Source organism: Podarcis liolepis, assembly GCF_965112155.1.
Source record: "Podarcis liolepis genome assembly, chromosome: 12".
NCBI lineage: Eukaryota > Metazoa > Chordata > Lepidosauria > Squamata > Lacertidae > Podarcis > Podarcis liolepis.
Window position 1 is genome coordinate 3,663,588 of NC_139563.1, and position 23,312 is coordinate 3,686,899.

General features: G+C 48.5%; 2 protein-coding genes across 4 annotated transcripts in view; both read left to right on the top strand.

Moving 5' to 3' along the window:
• Window positions 1–15,704, top strand: part of CCDC13 (coiled-coil domain containing 13) — a 36,693-nt gene extending 20,989 nt beyond the window's left edge. For 2 of the 3 annotated variants that reach the window (XM_083466824.1, XM_083466822.1), the window contains exons 10-17: window positions 765–971; window positions 3,663–3,787; window positions 5,117–5,191; window positions 5,807–5,935; window positions 11,093–11,247; window positions 12,048–12,183; window positions 15,146–15,251; window positions 15,425–15,704. In XM_083466824.1, the coding sequence (XP_083322950.1) occupies window positions 765–971; window positions 3,663–3,787; window positions 5,117–5,191; window positions 5,807–5,935; window positions 11,093–11,247; window positions 12,048–12,183; window positions 15,146–15,251; window positions 15,425–15,532 (1,041 nt within the window). In that variant the 3' untranslated portion in view covers window positions 15,533–15,704. Of the gene's footprint in view, window positions 1–764; window positions 972–3,662; window positions 3,788–5,116; window positions 5,192–5,806; window positions 5,936–11,092; window positions 11,248–12,047; window positions 12,184–15,145 lie in introns of all 3 variants that reach the window. The other variant, XM_083466823.1, reaches the window with a different exon arrangement.
• A 6,599-nt stretch (window positions 15,705–22,303) lies between these two features.
• LOC310689472 (keratinocyte-associated transmembrane protein 2) overlaps window positions 22,304–23,312 on the top strand; it is a 14,702-nt gene continuing 13,693 nt past the window's right edge. Inside the window, exon 1 of the mRNA XM_083467241.1 lies at window positions 22,304–22,601. Within this exon, the coding sequence (XP_083323367.1) occupies window positions 22,439–22,601 (163 nt within the window). The 5' untranslated portion in view covers window positions 22,304–22,438. The remainder of the gene's footprint in view (window positions 22,602–23,312) is intronic.

Below are 23,312 nucleotides of genomic sequence, written 5' to 3' on the forward strand. Positions count from 1 at the left end.
ACTAATGTACGTATATGTGAGTTTTGTACAATAAACTACATTGTTTGTTTCAATTAATTTGCACAAGGGTGTACTTCGTATTTACAGAACCGCCTCTCCTGTTCTGCCCCGCAGAGGACCTTAAGGTCCATGAATAATCATAGTTTAGAGGTCCCGGGCCCTAAGGAAGTCAGATTATCCTCCATCAGGGCCAGGGCCTTCTCAGTGGTGGCTCCGACCTGGTGGAATGCTCTGTCCCATGAGACCAGGGCCCTGCAGGATTTAACCTCCTTCCGTTGGGCCTGTAAGACAGAGCTATTCCACCTGGCTTTCAATTTGAACTTAGCCTGATCTTTTATTCCCCTTCCTTCCTTCCCTCCCCTCCCCTTTTTATGAAGATTACCCGCTCTAGGATCCCACAGCTAATTCTCCTCTGGTCTCCTCGCTGGCCCAAATAGGACTAACTTAGCCAGCTAGCCCTGGTGATTATCTAATGTTTATTGGATGGATTTCCCCCCTAAATTGATTTTTGAATTCTGAATTTATACTTATTCATGTTTTATACTGTATTTTATGCTGTTTTTTTGTTGTATCAGTTAAGTGTTTTAAATTTGTTGTTAGCCGCCCTGAGCCCGGTTTTCTGAACCAGAAAGGGTGGGGTATAAATAAAAAATTATTATTATTATTATTATTATTATTATTATTACCTTTAGGGGTCAAACGCCACCTTCACCTGCGTTTAATGATGCATGTGTGCAAACCCCGTGCCTTTTCCGCTCCCCCAGAGCCAGCAGAAGGAGATGCAAGCCATCTTGAAGAACCTGAGTCAGCAGGACGAGAGGACCAAGGAATCTCACCAGAACCTGGAGCAGCAGCTGAGCGTGGAGGTCCAGAAGCAAAACTGCCTCATCGAGCAGCTCAAGCAGATGGTGGCCGAGAGAGAGGCCAGGGTGAAAGAACTGGAGGAGGAGGTCCAGCAGTTCGCTTCGCAGGTAAACCAGATCAGATCGCTTTATATCACAGAGCAAGCCGGCCAGTAAATCACACAGTTCAAATACGGAGTTAACTACAGTGGTGCCCCGCAAGACGAATGCCTCGCAAGACGGAAAACTCGCTACACGAAAGAGTTTTCCGTTTTGGAGGTGCTTCGCAAAACGAATCTCCTATGGGCTTGCTTCGCAGGACGACAATGTCTTGCGAGTTCCTGCTGGTTTTTTTTTCCTTTTCCCAAGCCGCTAAGCCGCTTATCAGCTGATCCGATCAGCAGATAAGCCGCTAAAAGCAGCTAAAAGCCGCTAATAGCGCTAAGCCGCTTATCAGCTGGTCCGATCAGCAGATAAGCCGCTAAAAGCCACTAATAGCGCTAAGCTGCTTATCAGCTGATCCGATCAGCAGATAAGCCGCTAAAAGCCACTAATATCGCTAAGCCGCTTATCAGCTGGTCCGATCAGCAGATAAGCCGCTAAAAGCCACTAATAGCGCTAAGCCGCTTATCAGCTGGTCCGATCAGCAGATAAGCCGCTAAAAGCCGCTAATAGCGCTAAGCTGCTTATCAGCTGATCCGATCAGCAGATAAGCCGCTAAAAGCCACTAATATCGCTAAGCCGCTTATCAGCTGGTCCGATCAGCAGATAAGCCGCTAAAAGCCACTAATTAATAGCGCTAAGCCGCTTATCAGCTGGTCCGATCAGCAGATAAGCCGCTAAAAGCCGCTAATAGCGCTAAGCTGCTTATCAGCTGATCTGATCAGCAGATAAGCCGCTAAAAGCCTCTAAAAGCCGCTAATAGTGCTAATCCCCTAATCCTTCAATGGGCTTGCTTCGCAAGACGAAAAAAACCGCTAGACGAAGAGAATCACAGAACGGATTCTTTTCGTCTTGCGAGTCACCACTGTATTAGCGAAACACGATCTTCACAGGCTTGGCTGAGTTTCTGGCTTAATGAGCACAGCAGCTTGTGGAAATTACAGGCCAGCTGGTTTTATGTCTGTCCCAGGAAAACTGGTGGAAAGTATTGTGGAATATACAGTAACCAAGTACAGTCGTACCTTGGAAGTCGAATGGAAGTCCGTTCGACTTCCAAAACGTTCGGAAAACAAAGCGCAACTTCTGATTGGCTGCAGGAAGCTCATACAGCCAACCGGAAGCTGCAGAAGCCCCCTCGGACGTTGGGCTTCCAAAAACAGTTTGCAAACCGGAACAGTCACTTTCGGGTTTGCGCCGTTTGGGAGCCAAAACGTTCGAGAACTAAGCTGTTCAAAAACCAAGGTACAACTGTGGTACCTTGGTTTAAGAACAGCTTAGTTTATGAACAACTTGGATTAAGAACACTGCAAACCCGGAAGTTGGTGTTTTGGTTTGTGAACTTTGCCTTGGAAGCAGAACATGTTCCTCTTCCTGTTGAGTGTAAATTGAGTCCCCCACTGCTCTGGGAAAGCATGCCTTGGTTTAAGAATGCTTTGGTTTAAGAATGGACTTCTGCAACAGATTACGTTCATAAACCAAGGTACCACTGTATATAAGAACAAGCCTTGTTGAAGCAGCCAGCATGGCTTCTGCAAGGGCAAGTCCTGTCTCACGAACCTATTAGCTTTCTTTGAGAGCGTTAGCAGGCATATAGACAAAGGTGAATGGCAATACCTATGTGTGCTTGAATGCAGATTGCTGATTCAGTGAGGACTGTGTCTCTCAATGGTTAGCGTTAGGGTGAGGCAAGCTAGCTTTGTTGTTTTCTGCTTTGCAATTACCAAAGGTATCTCTACACCATGTGCCTTTTCCTAACTGGCTTTTATTGGTATTGGGTTCTTCTGAATAAAGGTATTGTATTTATCCTGATGTGGGTTCTGAATCTGGCTGTTTGATTCTATGCTACTGAGTACCGTATTTTTCGCTCTATAAGACGCACCAGACCATAAGACGCACCTACTTTTTGGAGGAGGAAAACGAAAAAAATATATTCTGAATCTCAGAAGCCAGAACAGCAAGAGGGATTGCTGCGCAGCGAAAGCAGCAATCCCTCTTGCTGTTCTGGCTTCTGGGATAGCTGCGCAGCCTGCATTCACTCCATAAGACGCACACACATTTCCCCTTACTTTTTAGGAGGGAAAAAGTGAGTCTTATAGAGCAAAAAATACGGTAAATTTCAAGAAAAGACAGTGAGTGGCCTGTTTGGCTCTTGTCTTTGTGAATCCCAAGGATGTCCAATAGCAGCCTGTGTTTCTGCTGGCAGGTGCAGTGGTTAGATTAAATGAGGAGGGAACCATGTACACCACTTTGAGTCCCTTTAAGGGGAAAAATTGGAGGGGTATAAATGCAATAAATAATACTGGTACTGCCTGGTAGGATTGGTTTTCAACCTGCTCATTTTTCATACAGGATTCCTCACACCAAAGGAATTCTGGTGAGGTTTAGGTCTAAGGACACTCGAGAGAGAGAGAGAATCCATTACTTGGTGGCAGCAGTGGGATGAAAAAATCCTTTCCACAAACAGACTCTGGTTGGGTTGCCAATGGGCCTGTGATAACATGTTGTGGATGCGACTGTTGTCTATGAAATGGGATGGGAAAAATGGGACATTTGAAACCATCCCAGGGGATGAAAGCAAAGAGGAGATGGGGAGTGGGGAATCGACCTCGTTGCGCTCAAAATGTGTAAAGTCTGACTTGGTTGATGTCTTGACGCCAGCACCATCGAAAAGAGGAAAGCAGTCCAGACTCACTTTCTACCCTGTCAGCCGAGTCTTTAGAAGAAGGAAATGGTTCCTCAGGATCCCGGAGGGATGACCTCGTTGGAAGTAATAGCTCTGCGAGGTAAAAAAACACTTTTAAATCCTCAGTTTATATGAATACAGCTGCCTGTCAGAATAAAGTGTTCAGAGGACTCTGGCAGTTTGGTCACAGTTTGTGGAAATTGCTTTAGGAGCTAGGCATTTGTCATGGCCCCCCAAAAAGGACTATTGGGGCAGCCACACTTATTTTGCAAGCATACTGTGCAGCTTTGGGACGCAGGGGGCGCTGTGGGTTAAACCACAGAGCCTAGAACTTGCCGATCAGAAGGTCGGCGGTTCAAATCCCTGCGACGGGGTGAGCTCCCATTGCTCGGTCCCTTCTCCCGTCAACCTAGCAGTCCGAAAGCAAGTCCAAGTGCAAGTAGATAAATAGGTACTGCTCCAGCGGGAAGGTAAACGGCATTTCCGTGTGCTGCTCTGGTTCGCCAGAAGCGGCTTAGTCCTGCTGGCCACATGACCCGGAAGCTGTACGCCAGCTCCCTCGGCCAATAAAGCGAGATGAGCGCCACAACCCCAGAGTCGGTCACCCTTCCCCGTCGTGGGGATTCGAACCACCGACCTTCTGATCGGCAAGTCCTAGGCTCTGTGGTTTAACCCACAGTGCTACCCACGTCCCTAAGTTGTAGGTATCACATCAGAAGAGCTTTGCATTAATAATAATAATTTTATCATTTGTACCCCGCCCACCTGACTGGGTTGCCCCAGCCACTCTAGGCGGCTTCTAGCATATGCGAAAACATAATATAACACCAAACATTAAAAACCTTCCTATACAGGGCTGCCTTCAGACGTCTTCTAAAAGTTGTGTAAGTCAGTGTATAGCCTCGGCCCAGTATACCTGAAGGAGCGTCTCCACCCCCATCCTTCTGCTTGGACACGGAGGTCCAGCTCCAAGGGCCTCCTGGCAGTTCCATTGCTGCGAAAAGTGAGGTTACAGGGAACCAGACAGAGGGCCTTCTCGGTAGTGGCACCCGCCCTGTGCAACGCCCTCCCATCAGATGTCAAGGAACTAAGCAACTATCTGACTTTTAGAAGACACCTGAATGCAGCCCTATTTAGTTTTTAATGACGGATGTTTTAATGTATTTTTAATCTCTTGTTGGAAGCTGCCCAGAGCGACTGGGGAAACCCAGCCAGATGGGCAGGGTATAAGTAATATATTATTATTATTATTATTATTATTATTATTATTATTATTATTATACGTCGCATCAGCATCTGTAAACTGGCAGGGTTTCAGAGCCTTCTTCCCGCTCCCTAGATACGTGGCAGTGTGCACAGATGTTGGAAGATGGGCAAGCTAAGCACGCAGGCTGTTGCTGAGATGTTTGCAATTCTTTGCCTTCCCCAGGATGGTGTCTAAGATGGGTCACACCCTCGTGGACTCCGTGGCGACCTCATTCCCATCCACTGTCTCTCCTGGGAGGTATGTGGCAGCTATCGGGAGTTGGCTGAAACTCTTATCATCATCTTCTTCTTTGGCAACCACTCGTAGAGTAAGATTGTGTTCCATAAACATGGTTTTAACAGTGGGTTTGTAAGTGACTGTGGAGGCCAATTCTGGATCTACACATCCTTCCACAGTGGGGACATTGGTTTCCGGGCGGGAGTTGATCCCGGTGAGGGTTTGCCAAGCGTTCCTTCCTCTTAGCACGTTTCTCCCTTGCGTCCTGAGTTCAAGTGTCTTCAAAGCCCATGACACCTTTGGTAAAGGCTGTTCTCCAACTGGAGCGCTCGCAGGCCAGTGTTGCCCAATTGTCAGTGTTTATACTACATTTTTTGAAATTTGCCTAGAGACAGTCTTTAAACCTCTTTACGCATTACGCTATCCATTTTTAAGTTGGGAATAGAGTAGTTGCTTTGGAAGACGATCATCAGGCATCCGCACAACATGACCAGTCCAACGAGGTTGATATTGAAGAATCATTGCTTCGCCACTAGTGATCTTTGCTTCTTCCAGTACACTGGTATATTGGGGTTCCCTTCTCCCTCCCTTACCAACTCAGGTCCTTTTTTTCTTTTTCTTTTTTCTCCTTTTTAGGATTGTTGAGCCTGATAATCTGGACATGAAAACCGTGAAGATCCAGATTGCAGAGTACAAGGCCCTGGGACAAGCCGCTGAAGCAGAAAGGGGCAAGCTGATAGAAATGGTCAACATCCTGCAGAAAAGGTATGGGGCTCCTAAACGCATAACATTACAGCACCTTGAAACAGGCTCCTCCCCTCCCCTTTCACAAGCCTCCCTTGCCTTGGAAAACCAAGGAAATGTAAGGCAGTTTTCTTCTTCTTTTGCAATTTGAAAAAAATAAAGTCAGGAAGAACTGTAAGGCATAAGAAGAGCCTGTGACTTCTGGATCCGGGATTCTTTAGTTGTGATTCCTGCGTTGCAGGAGGTAAAGGTAAAGGGACCCCTGACCATTAGGTCCAGTCGTGGCCGACTCTGGGGTTGCGGCGCTCATCTCGCTTTACTGGTTGAAGGAGCCGGCATACAGCTTCCGTGTCATGTGGCCAGCATGACTAAGCCGCTTCTGGCGAACCAGAGCAGCGCACGGAAACGCCGTTTACCTTCCTGCGGAGCGGTACCTATTTATCTACTTGCACTTTGACGTGCTTTTGAACTGCTAGGTTGGCAGGAGCTGGGACCGAGCAACGGGAGCTCACCCCGTTGCGGGGATTCGAACCACCGACCCTCTGATCGGCAAGTCCTAGGTGTTAAGTTGTGGGTGACCATATCAGACGATGCAGCGATTCTTCAAACAGCTCTTGTTTATTCACAGGCCAGAACAGAACTGAACTGAACTGTAGTGGAGCTTATATAGAGCTCCACTACAATGCACAGTAACCACTTTCTGTAACTATCCAATCACTGAGCGTCACTTTCAATCCCTTATTTGCATATGTGGACCTGAGTGAAAACTATTTACAGTATCCCCCTGCTGGCCCAGAGTAAGAACTTCAGTACATAACACTAGGCTCTGTGGTTTAACCCAGTGTTTCCCAATCACTGTTCCGTGGCACACTAGTGTGCCGCAAGATGTTGCCTGGTGTGCCGCGGGAAAAATTAAAAAATTCAAAAGATTTTTTTTTAAGTCAAATTTTCGATTGGGGCGCCGTCACTAGATGACCCCTGGGGTTCCCTCCCTCCCTCCCGCTCTGCACCTCCCTCCTCCTCCTCCGGGGAGGCCCTTCCTGGCTATCGGCGGCTGCCACTCACTCACTCGCTCGCCCACCCGTCCCTCCATCCCTGCACCCGGCCTCTCCCCCTCCGTCCCCGGCGCGGGGGCTACCGGGATCCGTAGTCCCCTCGCCCTTGGGCTCCGCGCCCGCGCGGGGTGCGCAAACTACATTTCCCAGCGTGGCCTGGCGGGCCGGGCGTTTTGTTTGAAGCGCTCTTCTCCCGGCCATGGAATGAGCGCGGCCGCGGCGGCCGGGCGGGCAGGGGCTCTTCCGCGCAGACCCCGCGCAGCCTGCCTGCGCCCCCGTGGAGATCGGGCGGCAGGATGGAGCCCGGGGATCCCCGCGGAGGCGGAGCGGCGGAGGCGGAGGCTGCCCCCCAGGTAGGGCTGCGTCGGGGGGGTGTTTATTTTTGCAATGCTGCATCCGCGCCGGAGGGGACGCATCGGACCGCGGGGAGACCCCTTGGCGGGCGTGCAAGGCAATGCATGCGTGCAGGCGTTGCATGGAGTGCAGTGCAATGCAATGGCAACGCGGCGCCCTGCATGCATGCATGCAACTTCCACCGGCGCTCCGGACTTGGCAGGTGAGGGGGGTCCCCAGTGGGCGGCAGAGAGAGCCGGGAGGGTGAAGGGGAGCTGGGGGGGGGCAGCGCTGCTCCCCGAGCCGAGCCCGGGGGGAAACTTTGGTGTCGTTGCGCCGGGTGTTGGAAGCGGAGGCTGGCGGGGGCCCCTCACCTGCAAAACCTGGTCGCCTCTCATATATTTCGTGCATTGCATTCATCGCCCGCTTTCTCCTCCAAGGAGCTCCCGGGGGCGTGCGTGGTTCTCCCCGTGTTATCCTCGCAACAACAGCCCTGCGAGGTGGGTCAGGTGAGTGGCCCAAGGGAGCACCCAGGGATTGTCCTGGCCAGGTGGGGTGATTTGAACCCTGCTCTCTGCCCGGTCTTCGTCCTCATTTAGCCCCCACATGTGCATGACTGTGCATGACTGAGGTTTTTCCCCCTCGTCTTGGCTATGGTGTGAGTCTGTGCTGTTAATTAATGGGGTTCTGCCTTCGGAGAAGATGAGCCAGCCCTCAAGGAGGTGATTATGTAATTTGCTAGCAATTCATGTCCCTCCCGGCGTGACGCTGCGCGCTGACGTCACGGGGCTGTAATGGTGGTGTGCCTCGAGATTTTTTTCATGAAACAAGTGTGCCTTTGCCCAAAAAAGGTTGGGAAACACTGGTTTAACCCACCCGTGTCCCAGCGTTGCAGGAGAGGGGGCTGCAAAACGCTTGGCTGTCCCGTCCGATTTTGTGATCACACATAAAGGCCTGCCTGGTCCAGTGTTCTGTTCCTCACTGTGGCCAACTGCAGCAAACCCAAAAACCAAGACATGAGGACAGTAACCTTGCGTTGTTGCTCCTCAGCAACTGGCCTCTGATCCTGGAGGCAGCTGTGGCAGAGGCACCCTCCCTGAAGATGGGCGTTGGTGATTTTATGGGCATGTTAAAAATCTGACACTGCCCGTTACTAACACAGGAGAGGTCTGGCGTGAACTATTCATGGTAGTGCTTATGAACAAACAGCAGCAAGGTGTTGTACTTCTACGAAGGCTACCTTAGCTCAGCATGAGACTCTTAGTATCAGGGTGATGGATTTGAGCCCCGTGTTGGGCAAAATATTTCTGTATTGCAGGAATTTGTTCTAGATGACCCTCATGGTCCCTTCCAACTCTAGTTCTGACCCGAGTGCTGTCCATCTTTCTAGAGTTGCTACATAGGAATTTCCCAAAGTAGGCCAGTTTGGACAGTTGTTTTCAGTTGTGGGTCTCCAGAACTGTGTAAAGGTAAAGGGACCCCTGACCATTAGGTCCAGTCGTGACCGACTCTGGGGTTGCAGCGCTCATCTCATCTCGCTTTCTTGGCTGAGGGAGCCGGCGTCCAGCTTCCGGGTCATGTGGCCAGCAGGACTAAGCGGCTTCTGGTGAACCAGAGCAGTGCACAGAAACGCCGGTTACCTTCCCGCCAGAGCGGTTCCTATTTATCTACTTGCACTTTGACGTGCTTGCAAACTGCTAGGTTGGCAGCAGCAGGGACCGAGCAACAGGAGCTCACCCCGTTGCAGGGATTCGAACCGCCGACCTTCTGAGTGCAAGTCCTAGGCTCTGTGGTTTAACCCACAGCTCCTGAAAGTAAAAAATATGCTTGGTGACACAGTTCTAATCCGCTGATTTGTTGCTTCTTTAAAATTCCTTTGCATTGCTGGGCGTGAGGCTGCTTGTGAGCTATAAACAGGCCTCCTGTGAGCAGGAAACATCTTCTGTGGGCGTTCAGCCTTTCAACTTGCAAACAAATTAAACACATTTATTACGTTTACCTCTTGCCCACGTACCTGAGTTCTATGGGTGCCTTAGAGACAATTAAAAACACAATACAATGATAAAAACTGCAACTACAAAGGAATCATGACAGCTAAAACCACACTTGCAACTGAGAACAAAGTTAACTTTTCTTACAGTGCACATCTGTTAACCCAGAAGTAAGCCCTGTGGAGTTCAGTGGGGCTGACTCTCAACTTAAGTGTGTAGAAGATTGCAGCCCCAGAGTCTTTATTCTGTTTGCTCCCACAACAACCCTGTGAGGTTGGCCTCTGTGTATCCTGATTTGTAGACGAAGGACCGAGGGTGTGAGGAGGGCAAGTGAAAGCACCAGAGCCATAACGTTCACCTGAGGCCCTTCTCCAGGTGCCCCCTCGGAGGGAGCCTTGGAGGGTGGTGACAAGGGGAAAGGGCCTTTTCAGTGGTGGCTCCGCAGCTATATATATGTTGTATGTTGCATTGAAAGGGACGCGGGTGGCGCTGTGAGTTAAACCACAGAGCCTAGGACTTGCCGATCAGAAGGTCAGCAGTTCGAATCCCCATGACGGGGTGAGCTCCCGTTGCTCAGTCCCCGCTCCTGCCAACCTAGCAGTTCGAAAGCACAAAGTGCAAGTAGATAAATAGGTACCGCTCCGGCGGGAAGGTAAACGGCGTTTCCGTGTGCTGCTCTGGTTTGCCAGAAACGGCTTAGTCATGCTGGCCACATGACCCGGAAGCTGTACGCTGGCTCCCTCAGCCAGTAAAGTGAGATGAGCGCTGCAACCCCAGAGTCGGCCACGACTGGACCTAATGGTCAGGGTCCCTTTACATTTACCTTTTATGTTGCATTGAGAAGTCTGAATGACAAATAAATAAATAATACCTTTCTCGCCCTGATCTGGCCACAGTGATCCATGCGATGGTCACCTCCAGGCTTGACTACTGTAACTTGCTCTACACGGGGCTGCCCTTGAAGCTGACCCAGAAACTCCGGCGGGTGCAGAATGCTGCAGCTAGGCTCCTTACAGGGTCCTTGCTGCGGGATCACATTCACCCAGTTCTTTACCAACTGCACTGGCTCCCGGTGGAGTACAGGGTCAGGTTTAAGGTGCTGGTTTTGACCTTTAAAGCCTTATGCAGCCTAGGACCCACGTACCTACGGGACCGCCTCTCCTGGTATGCCCCGCGGAGGACCTTAAGGTCCATAAATAACAACACTTGGGAGGTCCCGAGCCTCAAGGAGGTTAGATTGGTCTCAACTAGGGCCAGGGCCTTTTCAGCACTGGCCCCGACGTGGTGGAACGCTCTGTCCCAAGAGACCAGGGCCCTGCGGGACTTGACATCTTTCCGCAGGGCCTGCAAGACAGAGCTGTTCCACCTGGCCTTTGGTTTGGATTCAGTCTGACCCTTATGTTTTCCTCCCCTTATGGTTTTGATCTATGGGCTACTTTTAAAATGGGGCTGCATTTTAAATTGCATTTTAACCTGTATTTTAAATTGGGTTTTTTCCCCTATTATGATTTTACTGTAATTTTACTGGTGTTAGCCGCCCTGAGCCCGGCTCTGGCCAGGAAGGGCGGGGTACAAATAAAATTTATTATTATTATTAATATAGTAAAATCTGCGCCTAATCGGAAGGTGGCAGACTTCCCCTTCCACAGAGGTTTATAAACAAAGGTTGAATAGCTGCCTGTCAGGGACTCTTTAGGTGCGATTCTTGCGTGTCAGCGGGTTGGGCTAGATGACCTTGGGGTGTCCCTTCCAGCTCTGCCATTTATTGATTCTATGGATCCTTCTGCTTTGAATGCCAGGGTGGACGACAGCACCACCAAGGTCTGGGAAGCAGAGAAGAAGCTCCAGGAGCAGCAGCGCAGGTACATCGCTCTAGAGCAGCAGTTTGAACACCTGAAAACGGAGTCGGGGAAGAATTCTGGCGCCCCCAAAAACCCCTCTAAGACCAAAGCAGGTAATGTCATAGATTAGAGCATGGGTAGGCAAACTAAGGCACGCGGGTGGCGCTGTGGGTTAAACCACTGAGCCTAGGGCTTGCTGATCAGAAGGTCAGTGGATCGAATCCCCTCGATGGGGTGAGCTCCCGTTGCTCAGTCCCTGCTCCTGCCAACCTAGCAGTTCAAAAGCATGTCCAAGTGCGAGTAGATAAATAGCTACTGCTCCAGTGGGAAGGTAAACGGCGTTTCCGTGCGCTGCTCTGGTTCGCCAGAAGCGGCTTAGCCATGCTGGCCACATGACCCGGAAGCTGTACGCCGGCTCCCTCGGCCAGTAAAGCGAGATGAGCGCCGCAACCCCAGAGTCAGCCACGACTGGACCTAATGGTCAGGGGTCCCTTTACCTTTACCAGTTTCAGTTTATTGGTTAATTTTTCTAGTAAGGCGGTTTCCCATACTATTTGGTACCATTGGTCCATGCTTACTCCTGACAGGTCTCTCCAGTGTCTGGTTATGGTGTTTCTGGCTGCTGAATGTAGGTGGGTTATGAGTTCTTTGTGGTGTAAATGGGCATTATTGTCCTGGAAGATGTTTAGTAGGGGTGATTCTGGGGTGATATCTAATACTTGCTTAGTTATATTACATATTTCTCGTATGGCTGTTGTCCAGAATAGTTGGATTTTGGGGCACTCCCACCACATGTGGAGGTACTGTCTATGGCATGTTGTAATACCACGCTGCTGCATTTGTTTTTGGCCATGACGAACGTGGAGACTTGGTTGATTCTGAAACGCAGGGGAAATTCTGTGTTCTCCTCTAGCAACAGGCCCCGCATCTACAGCGCAGCCACACAACAGCACCAGGCTGGACTGGAACGTGGGTGACAGGAGCGGACCTCCATCAGCACAACTATCAGAGGTGCCCCTGGAGTCCCAAATAGAAGAACTATCCACAAGGTAACCATTTTGAGAAAGCTCACGTTTATAACCACCAGGTGACGCTGAGCCAATCATTGCATCTTCCAGCCTAGCCTACCTTGCAGCGTTGTTGAGGGGAGGAAAGCAGAGAGAACCTTTAGCTCATGGGTAGGCAAACTAAGGCCTGAGGGCCGGATCCAGCCCAATTGCCTTCTCAATCCGGCCCCCGGACTGTCCGGGAATCAGCGTGTTTTTACATGAGTAGAATGTGTTCCTTTATTTAAACTGCACCTCTGGGTTATTTGTGGGGCCTGCCTAGCGTTTTTGCGTGAGTAGAATATGTGCTTTTATTTAAAATGCATCTCTGGGTTATTTGTGGGGCCTGCTTGGTGTTTTTACATGAGTAGAATGTGTCCTTTTATTTAAAATGCATCTCTGGGTTATTTGTAAGGCCTGCCTGGTTGTTTTTACATGAGTAGAATGTGTGCTCTTATTTAAATTGCATCTCTCTTTTAAAAAAAATTAAAAAATGAATTCATTTTTCTTTTTCATTCATTACCTACATCTCAAATTCTTAACATTTACTATATATTCCTCCCTCCCCTCCAAGACTTTCTCTGGTTTGTTTCTGTTTTCACCCACTTGGCTATCTCTTAACAGAAAAGGTTCTTAATAACATAACATCAAACCTGAAAACATAAAAATAAAAGTGAATACACCATCATATTTCGCTATCTTCTAAACATTTTCTGATGCTGATAATGGGGATGTTTATTTAAATCCTGCCATCTCTGGGTTATTTGTGGGGCATAGGAATTCGTTCATTCCACACACACACCCCCCAAAAAAATATATATAGTCCGTGTTAAGTTGTGGGTGAACATATCAGACAACACAGCAATTCTTCCAACAGCTCTTGTTTATTCACAGGCCAGAACAGAACTGAACTGAAGGGTTCAGTCAGCCTGCTTATATAGAGCTCCAGTACAACGAAACTGTAACAATTTTCTAAAACTATCCAATCACTGAACGTCACTTTCGATCCCTTATTTGCATAACTATCTACAGTATCCCCCTGCTGGCCCAGGGTGAGAACTTCAGTACGTAACAGTCTGGCCCCCCACAAGGTCTGAGGGACAGTGGATCGGCCCCCTGCTGAAAAAGTTTGCTGACCCTGCTTTAGCTCCTTGGAGGGAAAGGTGGGATATCAGCGCAATAAATAAGATGGAAAGGAAATTTTGGAAGCAAATGAGTGGGCAATCGAAGGCCTTAAGAGACCCACCGTGCCTGCATAAGAGCATTCATTGACGCAGCCAAGAGCCTCTGCTGCTCAGAAGCGGAACGTGGCGGTGCTCATTCCTCTTCAGAAGCCCATGTAGCTGAGTGGATAGAAAGTTGGGCTAGGGATGTGAAGTCCTGGGTTCAGATCTCCAGCCGTGAGCCTCACTAGGTGATTGCAGGCCAATTGCCGCCTCTCAGCCTTGCCTACCTGATAGCGTCGTGGGAATAAAATGGGGGTGGCGAGGGAGGCCATCTTGAACTCCGCGTGGAAAGGATACAGTCATACCTCGGGTTACAGCCACTTCAGGTTGCGTTTTTTCGGGTTGCGGACTGCCGAAACCCATAAATACCGGAAGAGGTTACTTCTGGGTTTCGGCGGTCGCACATGCGCAGAAGCGCCAAATCACGCTTTGCGCATGTGCAGAAGCGCCGAATAGCAACCCACGCGTGCGCAGACGCGGGTTGCGAACGCTGCAGGTTGCAAACGTGCATCCTGCACGGATCACGTTCACAACCCGAGTGTCCACTGTATTAGGAATATTTTTTTAATTACCCCGGGGAATGCTATCGATAGTTCCACCTGGTGCCTCTTGCTTTGAGCCAGAGCAAAATGTGTTCTTCCTGGTCTTGGTACAAGAGCCCTGTAGCGCTGCGAAGAGAGCACATGCAGCCGCAATAGCGCTGAAGAATTCTGTTGTTATTCAGAGGCTGTTGCTACTGCCTTAAATATGGAGCTCTCGGTGAAAAGACCTTCATGGCACCATTATAACTACCTCCCCAGGCCACGACAGCTAGAAGCTTCCTTTTAACATAAATGAAATCTGAAAATTTTCTTTTCCCCCCCAAAATTTTTTTTATTCATTTTATAACACAAATAAACAGCACAAACAGAAAAAACAAACAATACAAACACATTCTTGGCTTATCCTTATTTTTTTCTAAACATTGTTGGGTGGGCTTCCCCAGGTCCCCCCTATCTGATTTTCATTTTACCTCATCTTTAGCAGTTTACATATATCTTTTTTTTTTATTATCACACTTACTTTAACCATAAAACAGCTTCACATTTTATCACTCGCAAATAATACTATTTTAAAACACACTATCTTCTACTTCTAACCCTACAGCCTAAATCCACTTCCAAAGCTATTCTAAGATTTAAATATTAACATATTTTTTGAATATATTCCTTAAACTTCTTCCAATCTTCTTCCACCGTCTCTTCTCTCTGGTCTCGGAGTCTCCCGGTCAGTTCGGCAAGTTCCATATAGTCCATCATCTTCATCTGCCAGAACCATGTGTATTCTCCAGCATCACGGGGCCAGAGAGACAGCTTTGCATACTGGTTTTCTTTTCCAAAAATAAAATAAAATACCGTATTTTTCGGTCTATAAGACGCACCAGACCATAAGACGCACCTAGTTTTTGGAGGAGGAAAACAAGAAAAAAAATATTCTGAATCTCAGAAGTCAGAACAACAAGAGGGATCGCTGCACAGCGAAAGCAGCCATCCCTCTTGCTGTTCTGGCTTCTGGGATAGCTGCACAGCCTGCATTCGCTCCATAAGACGCACACACATTTCCCCTTACTTTTTAGGAGGGAAAAAGTGAGTCTTATAGAGCAAAAAATGTGGTAAATAATAATGCCTGGAAGAGGGTGCCTTGCTTTCCCAGCTTGTAAGTTCTTCGCGACGTCCGATAGCCAATTTTTCTCCTTGCAGGCTTGCGATCCAGATGGACGAGAACGAAAGCCTGAAGATGGCTTTGCAGGACTCTGCGAAGACCAAAGAGGAAGACTTCCGGCTGTACCAGGAGACGGTGGGGCAGGTGAAGGACATCTTCCTGCAAGCGCTGAGGCAGCAGAAGCAGGACCGGAACTAAGCCGAGCCCACCCAGAGCGCCCTGTGGAGGGAGGGAGTCATTGGGGAATCCCAGGGGTCTCGCACTTTACACCTGGGCAGGTTTGCCCCTGGAAATGATATTTGTTTGAACACTTGCAGGAGGGAGTGAGGAATAGACCTGCTGAAGGCGTAGCAGATGTAGCAAACTCCTGCCAGCCAGAGGCCCCTAGAGGTCATCTCTTCTCACCCACGATGATGCCAATGTAACTGTCTCTTCGGTGGAACTTTAGGTCTCCTCCGCTCTTTATGAGCTGCCACGAAAGGACTGGGCTGTGTTGAAAACAGATGGACCTGCTTTGTGTGCCTGCGATGCCGCTCTGTTTAAATCTGTAAATACAGGACGTTGTTGTCACCCTTGGCAAAGCCATAACAAGATAAAGGGGTATCTTATTTTCTCAACAAAAAGAAAAAAGGACATTCCATGTTTGGTCTCTGCTTTCTGTTGTAAATGAGAGAGAAGGCAACAACCAGACATAGTGGAGACAGGTGTGCTTCCAGATTCACTATTTTGAGGTGGGATTCAGTCATATACCTGTATATTCAGGTTGAATAATATCCAGAGACTTTAAGCAGCCTCATGAGCAGCGTGATCTCAGCAACTCATCAGCTGAGGCATTGTTCAAGAATTATTATTATTATTATTATTATTATTATTATTATTATTATTATTAGTGTTGACTTTTTCTCAGACAAGCTTACACAACCCACAACACAGATAAAATACAGAAAGCTAAAAACATCTAAAAGTTTATACACCACTCGATTGTTAAAAACAACCACCTCAAAGTGATTTCCGAAAATCAGAAACCTGCATTTACAACAGCTAGAGTCCGCCAGCATTTGTGGTTCCCAGTTTGTGCTGGCGAGCGGCTAATGCTAAACTAAGTCTATTGTTATGTGCCACCCCGATCTATGAATGGTGAGGGATTCCAGGAGATTACTCACGGTTTGTGTTTCTTTTTGGTAACAAGGCACTGCAGAGACTGTGGTGTCTTCATGATGTAGGGTTTATTTACACACACATATATATAGGGATGCGGTTGGCGCTGTGGGTCAAACCACAGAGCCTAGGACTTGCCAATCAGAAGGTTGGCGGTTCGAATCCCCGCGACAGGGTGAGCTCCCGTTGCTCAGTCCCAGCTCCTGCCAACCTAGCAGTTCGAAAGCACAAAGTGCAAATAGATAAATAGGTACCACTCTGGCGGGAAGGTAAACGGTGTTTCCGTGCGCTGCTCTGGTTCGCCAGAAGCGGCTTAGTCCTGCTGGCCACATGACCCGGAAGCTGTACGCTGGCTCCCTCAGCCTATAGAGCAAGATGAGCGCCACAACCAGAGTCGGTCACGACTGGACCTAATGGTCAGGGGTCCCTTTAGCTTTTACCTTTATATAGCCTGAGCCTACGATGGAGTGGTCCACAGCATTCACACCCCAAGAGGGTCCATTGCAAGCTCACATTGTGCACTAAATCTCGTTCTCAAGCTTGCCACCGCTTTCAGGCCGCAACTATTTCCCTCCAGCCTACATCCCTCCCAACTGCAATCCTAAACTGAACTCTGCTAACTAGCTCAAAGTTCAGGGTGGGGCCCCTGTCTCCGCCTTTTAAAACGGTCCACTGCATTCCCCTTGTCTTTGGTTAATGGCTCACTGATTTTCTGGACACGGTGGAAACTGGTTTGGCCTGTATTATTTAACGCTTGGCTAAATCCAGCAGCAGAATCTTAACACTCCAAGCATAGATTAAATTCTAAGACCCACCAATTGAAGGGAATCTGGCGCCCACAACTCATAACAGTATTTATTCTGTAAGCTATGGGTGGCCACATCTTGCAAGTGATGCCTAAGGATGTTTTCCCAAAGGTGGGAAAACGATTCCATTTGGTTAGACATGATTTGGGGGCCATAATGTCTCACGGTGGCTTCTGCGTTGAGAGGCAATAATAATGTGCAAAGCTGATACTTCCACACGTACCTCCTTCAGGAAGGCAGAAAATTAAAAGGTGTCAACATGCAGTGAAGTTGGGAAGGGGGGGGGGGCAAAATTCAACTTTACATCGGATAAGGGAATTCCAAGTTCTGCTCTACGTGTTTGCAATTAAGTACAGAAGCGGCTTAAGCATGCTGGCCACATGACCCGGAAGCTCTAACGGTCAGGGGTCCCTTTACCTTTAGAGTGGTGCCCCGCAAGACGAATGCCTCGCAAGACGGAAAACTCGCTAGACGAAAGAGTTTTCCGTTTTGGAGGTGCTTCGCAAAACGAATCTCCTATGGGCTTGCTTTGCAAGACGACAATGTCTTGCGAGTTCCTGCTGGTTTTTTTTCCTTTCACCCCCTTTTTCTAAGCCGCTAAGCCGCTTATCAGCTGATCCGATCAGCAGATAAGCCGCTTAAAGCCGCTAATCCGTCAATGGGCTTGCTTCGCAAGACGAAAAAACCGCTAGACGAAGAGAATCACAGAACGGATTCTTTTAGTTTTGCGAGGCACCACTGTACTAGGTTTACAACAACACCATCCTCAGCCCATATTGCAAGGGCTTGAACTAGATAATCCTTTGGGTACTTTTCAACTTTTATGATTCTATGAACGCAGGGAAGGATGCCAACCGGTTTTTTTTACTGCGAGTTCCTTTTAGATGGGTTAAAAACAAACAGATAGAGGAACTGTTAAAGTCTGAATTTCCTGGTGCAGCAATAAAACAAATTAAACGGTGTAAATCTGGAAATTCCCCACAGATAGAAAGATGGAATGTCGTGGTTTTTGCAGAAGAGTAGCTGTGTTAATCTGCTGCAGCAAACCCAGCAGAGAGTTTTTTGGCACCGTAAAGGCTAAGAAAGTTATTGTGAGCAGGAGGTTTCATGGACCGCGCTGACTTCCTGCCCATGCATCAAGTGGTATCCTAAATTGGCAACTACAGGTGAAACTCGGAAAATTAGAATATCATGGCAAAGTTCATTTATTTCAGTAATTTAACTTAAAAGGTGAAGCTAATATATGAGATAGACTCATGACATGCAAAGCGAGATATGTCAAGCCTTTATTTGTTATAATTGTGATGATCAGCACAGACTGTGGAAACTTCACACTGGACTTCAAGCATCTGGCATTGTGTGCCTCCCCATTCTTCCTCCAGACTCTGGGTCCTTGGTTTGCAAATGAGATGCAAAAGCTGCTCTCATCAGAAAAGAGATTTGGGGAGCCATGGCATCAGCTTGTGTTGGGCCACTGTGCTTCATTAAGTCCAGGGTCAACGCAGACGTCTACCAGGAGATTTTGGAGCACTTCATGCTTCCTTCCGCAGACAAGCTTTGTGGGAATGCTGACTTCATTTTCCAGCAGGACTTTGGCACTTGCCCACACTGCCAAAAGTACCAAAACCTGGTTCAGTGCCCATGGGATTACTGTGCTTGATTGGCCAGCAAACTCACTTGACCTGAACCCCATAGAGAATCTATGGGGCATTGCCAAGAGAAAGATGAGAGACATGAGACCAAGCAATGCCGAAGAGCTGAAGGCTGCTATTGAAGCTTCCTGGTCTTCCATAACACCTCAGCAGTGCCATAGGCTGATAGCATCCATGCCATGCCACATTGAGGCAGTAACTGATGCAAAAGGGGCCCAAACCAAGTACTGAGTTCAAGAAGGACACTGACAAACTGGAACGTGTCCAGAGGAGGGCAACCAAAATGGTCAAAGGCCTGGAAACGATGCCTTCTGAGGAACGGCTAAGGGAGCTGGGCATGTTTAGCCTGGAGAAGAGGAGGTTAAGGGGTGATATGATAGCCATGTTCAAATATATAAAAGGATGTCACATAGAGGAGGGAGAAAGGTTGTTTTCTGCTGCTCCAGAGAAGCGGACACGGAGCAATGGATCCAAACTACAAGAAAGAAGATTCCACCTAAACATTAGGAAGAACTTCCTGACAGTAAGAGCTGTTCGGCAGTGGAATTTGCTGCCAAGGAGTGTGGTGGAGTCTCCTACTTTGGAGGTCTTTAAGCAGAGGCTTGACAATCATATGTCAGGAGTGCTCTGATGGTGTTTCCTGCTTGGCAGGGGGTTGGACTCGATGGCCCTTGTGGTCTCTTCCAACTCTATGGTTCTATGATTCTATGCATGCTTCTACTTCTCAGAGGTCCAATATTGGTCTATTTGCAGTCCTTGTTTTGCTGATTTCACTTAATATTCTAATTTTCTGAGATTGTTAATTTGGGGTTTTCATCAGCTGTACGCCATGATCATCACAATTATCACCTGTAAATATCTCTCTCTCTACCTACCTATATACACACACACTGCTGGGGTGGGGAGAAACTGCATGCAGACGAATGAGGTTGCCTCACCTCAAAAAGGATGATATAACAGTTGGAAAAGGTTCAGAAAAGTGCAACCCAAACGATCCAGGGGATGGGAGTGAAGAAAGGTTGCAACGTTTGGGACTTCTCTCCCAAACACCTATCATGTCACCTTTTCCTCGCTTTTTTCTCTTAGCTAAAAAGGCAAGAAAGAGGAGGCATTATAGAAGTCGATGCAGAAAAGGTTCTCTCCCTCACAATGCTGGAGCCCGTAGACATCCAGCGAAGCTGAATGCCCAGACAAGAAAGCTTCAGCGCAGAGTTTGACTGCGGAACTCCCTGCCTCAGTAGGCAGGCATGGCCACCAACCTGGATGGCTTTAAAAGAGGATCGGACAAATTCACAGAGGAGGAGAGGACTATCGAGGGCTGCTAGCCATCGTGCCTACGCAATGCTTCTGAATGCCAGAAATTTATGGGACTGTAAACCTGGAAGGGACCCCCAGAGGTCATCTAGTCCAGCCCCGCCTTACAAATGCACATTTTTTTCAGCAAGCAGCTGGAAACAGCAGGAGGGGAGAACGTGGCTGCTGTGCTGGGATCAGGGCCGGATTTAAGGTTTGATGAGGCCCCTAAGCTACTGAAGGTAATGGGGCCCTTTATATATCCAGCTGTCAGAAACAAATTGTCGCTGTTTTTTGTGCTGAATAAATGTTGTATGGTAATTTATGGACCAAATAGGTATCTCAAGCCATACTTCTCGGTAGTTGTGCCCGCCCTGTGGAACGCCCTCCCACCAGTTGTCAAAGAGAACAACTACCAGACTTTTAGAAGACATCTGAAGGCAGCCCTGTTTAGGGAAGCCTTTAAAGTTTAACAGACAACTGTATTCTAATATTTTGTTGGAAGCTGCCCAGAGTGGCTGGGGAAGCTCAGCCAGATGGGCGGGGTATAAATAAATTGTTATTATTATTATTTGCACATGTTGCCATGCAATCAGTCCATGTAGAATGTAGGCACCCTATATATAGAAATGAGCAAACTGGTGATATTTTAGGGAGCAGGCTAGCAGGGGGGGCCGTGACTTACATTGTAGGAGCCTACACAACCTACACAACACAAAACACTGTTGCTGTATAATAATAATAATAATAATAATAATAATAATAATAATAATAATAATAATTTATTATTTATTATTTACACCCCACCCATCTGGCTAGGTTTCTCCAGCCACTCTGGGCGGCTTCCAACCGAATATTAAAATACAATAACCTATGAAACATTAAAAGCTTCCCTAAACAGGGCTGCCTTCAGATGTCTTCTAAAAATCTGGTACAGTGGTGCCCCGCAAGACGAATGCCTCGCAAGACGGAAAACCCGCTAGACGAAAGGGTTTTCCGTTTTTGAGCTGCTTCGCAAGACGGTTTTCCCTATGGGCTTGCTTCGCAAGACGAAAACGTATTGCGAGTGTTCCGATGTTTTTTCGCTCCCCCCCCTTTTTCTAAGCCGCTAAGCCGCTAATAGCCTTTTAGCCGCTAATCCGCTAAGCCTTTAATAGCCGCTAAACCGCTAATAGCGCTAATCTGCTAATCCGCCAATAGGGTTGTTTGCAAGACGAAAAAACCGCTAGACCAAGAGACTCGCGGAACGGATTAATTTCGTCTTGCGAGGCACCACTGTAGTTGTTTATCTCCTTGACATCTGGTGGGAGGGCGTTCCACAGGGCGGGCGCCACCACCGAAAAGGCCCTCTGCCTGGTTCCCTGTATCTTGGCTTCTTGCAGGGAGGGAACCACCAGAAGGCCCTCGGTGCTGGACCTCAGTGTCTGGGCTGGACGATGGGGGTGAAGACGCTCCTTCAGATATACTGGACCGAGGCCGTTTAGGGCTTTAAAGGTCAGCACCAACACTTTGAATTGTGCTTGGAAACGTACTGGGAGCCAATGTAGGTCTTTCAGGACTGGTGTTTCAGGTCTCGGCGGCCGCTCCCAGTCACCAGTCTAGCTGCCGCATTCTGGATTAGTTGTAGTTTCCAGGTCACCTTCAAAGGTAGCCCCACGTAGAGCGCATTGCAGTAATCCAAGCGGGAGATAACCAGAGCATGCACCACTCTGGCGAGACAGTCCACAGGCAGATAGGGTCTCATCCTGCGTACCAGATGGAGCTGGGAGACAGCCACCCTGGACACAGACTTGACCTGTGCCTCCATGGACAGCTGTGAGTCCAAAATGACTCCCAGGTGTGGAAGTTTCAATGTTTCAATGTTGTATTTTAATCTTGTTTTTAAGTTGTATTCACTCAACTTGTTTTTATTATTGCTTGTTAGCCGCCCTGAGCCCGGCCTTGGCTGGGGAGGGCGGGGAATAAGTAAAATGTATTATTATCATTATTATTATGAAAATGTACATCCTTTTTTTTTGTTTTTTGCCCTGGACACAGAATTGACCTGCGCCTCCATGGACAGCTGTGAGTTCATTTTATTTTATTTATTTATTTTGTTTTTTATCTTATATTTAGGAAATGAACATCCTTTTTTTCTTCTTTTAATTTTTTGGGGGGCCCCATGAGAGTAACTTGTTCAGTTTATACGTAAATCCCACACTGGCTCCCGCCCTCGTGTTTCCCCTCAAGAGTCATTTGCTGGACTGAAGAGAATTTCAGCCTTCAGGCCCGTCTCCCTTTCCTGCGCATGCCTGAAGGAGGGGGCGGGGCCGAGCCGACGTCGCGACGCCGCGCGCTGCTGCGGAATGCGGTTGCCTAGCAGCGCGTGGGCGGGGCGGGCGGCAGACGCCACATCCTCGGCTGCCGAGGCTGGTCAGCCAAGATGGCGGCCGCCGGGCGAAGGAGGCGGAGGCGCAGGAGGCGAGGAGAAGAAGGAGGCGCAGGGACGGCCATGCCGCCCTCGGGAAGGGCCGCTCTCCTCCTCCTGGCACTGCTGGTGGGGCTGCTGGACGGGGCCCTGGCGGTCGCGGGCCAGAGCGAGAACGGTGAGGAGGGAGGAGGAGGAGGAGGGAGGCCTCGGGGTCCCGATCCGAAGGGGCGTCAGGCTCCGCGCTCGCCCGCAGGAACACCCCCTTCTCCCTCTCCCTCGCCCCTCTTCTCTCCTTCCACCTCTCCTCCTCCTCCTCCTCCTCCTCCTCTCTTCCTGCTGGTTTTTATATACAATATGCTGTTTTCAGATATGCTGTAAGCTGCCTAGAGTGGCTGGGAAAGCCCAGCCAAATGGGGGGGGTATACATATTATTATTATTATTATTATTATTATTATTATTATTATTATTATTCCTCGTCTTCCTTTTCCACCTCTTCTTCCTTCTCTCCTTCTTCTCCTATTCCACTTCTCTTCTTCCTCTTCCCCTCCTCTCTCTTCTTCTCTTATTCCACTCCTTCTTCCTCTTCCCCTCCTTTCTCTTCTTTTCCTCTTCTTCCTTCTCTCCTTCTTCTCTTATTCCCCTTCTTCCCCTCCTCTCTCTTCTTCTCTTATTCCACTCCTCCTTCCTCTTCCCCTCCTTTCTCTTCTTTTCCTCTTCTTCCTTCTCTCCTTCTTCTCTTCTTCCCCTTCTTCCCCTCCTCTCTCTTCTTCTCTTATTCCACTCCTCCTTCCTCTTCCCCTCCTTTCTCTTCTTTTCCTCTTCTTCCTTCTCTCCTTCTTCTCTTATTCCACTTCTTCCCCTTCTTCCCCTCCTCTCTCTTCTTCT